Raw genomic sequence first — 561 nt, forward strand, 5'->3', positions numbered from 1 at the left:
CCGTACACCCGTGCTGCACTCACCAAGGCACAGGTAGAGCAGGTCCTGCCCCAACCGACTGACTGCCCTGCCCATACTCCCGACACTGGCCCTGCCTGCACCCCCACGGTGCAGCCAGCCAGAGCAGCCCTCCCGTTCCCCCCGAGCATGGGCAGCCCCCTGAGCCCACCAGGCAGAAGCGTTACAAAGCCGGGTCCTTACCGGAGTTGAGCTTACGGCTGGTCTCTGGCGAGGGCGCCGGGGAGGGAAGGTAGTCGAGGTGGGATGAGGTGGATTGGGTTTTCTCCTTCATTGCACTGCCGGCCTCGCTGAGGAAGCCGCTGAGAGACACCCCGCAGGAGGGCTGCTTGTACCGGGCGTGTTGCAGGGCATCCATAATCCAGCGCATCTCACGCCAGATCTCCTCCATTTGCTGCCAAAATAGGAAACGAAGGATCCCTTTCAAAAAGCAAACAACAACAACAACAACAAAATCCACAGCAAAACACAGGCTCTCCCCACACACCTTTCCCAAGAGGCGAAAGCTTCAGGGGAATCCCCGAGTCAGGAAATCCCAAGAAA

General features: G+C 59.5%; 1 protein-coding gene across 1 annotated transcript in view; it reads right to left on the bottom strand.

The window, feature by feature from the left end:
* Positions 1-201: 201 nt before the first annotated feature.
* LOC103919686 (ankyrin repeat and fibronectin type-III domain-containing protein 1-like) overlaps positions 202-561 on the bottom strand; it is a gene marked incomplete at its 3' end in the record, with an annotated part of 187,168 nt that continues 186,808 nt past the window's right edge. The window contains exon 21 of the mRNA XM_009327232.1: positions 202-412. Coding sequence (XP_009325507.1) covers positions 202-412 — 211 coding nt within the window. The remainder of the gene's footprint in view (positions 413-561) is intronic.

The sequence above is a fragment of the Pygoscelis adeliae genome, unplaced genomic scaffold (genome assembly GCF_000699105.1).
Source record: "Pygoscelis adeliae isolate BGI_AS28 unplaced genomic scaffold, ASM69910v1 Scaffold461, whole genome shotgun sequence".
Taxonomy (NCBI): Eukaryota; Metazoa; Chordata; class Aves; order Sphenisciformes; family Spheniscidae; genus Pygoscelis; species Pygoscelis adeliae.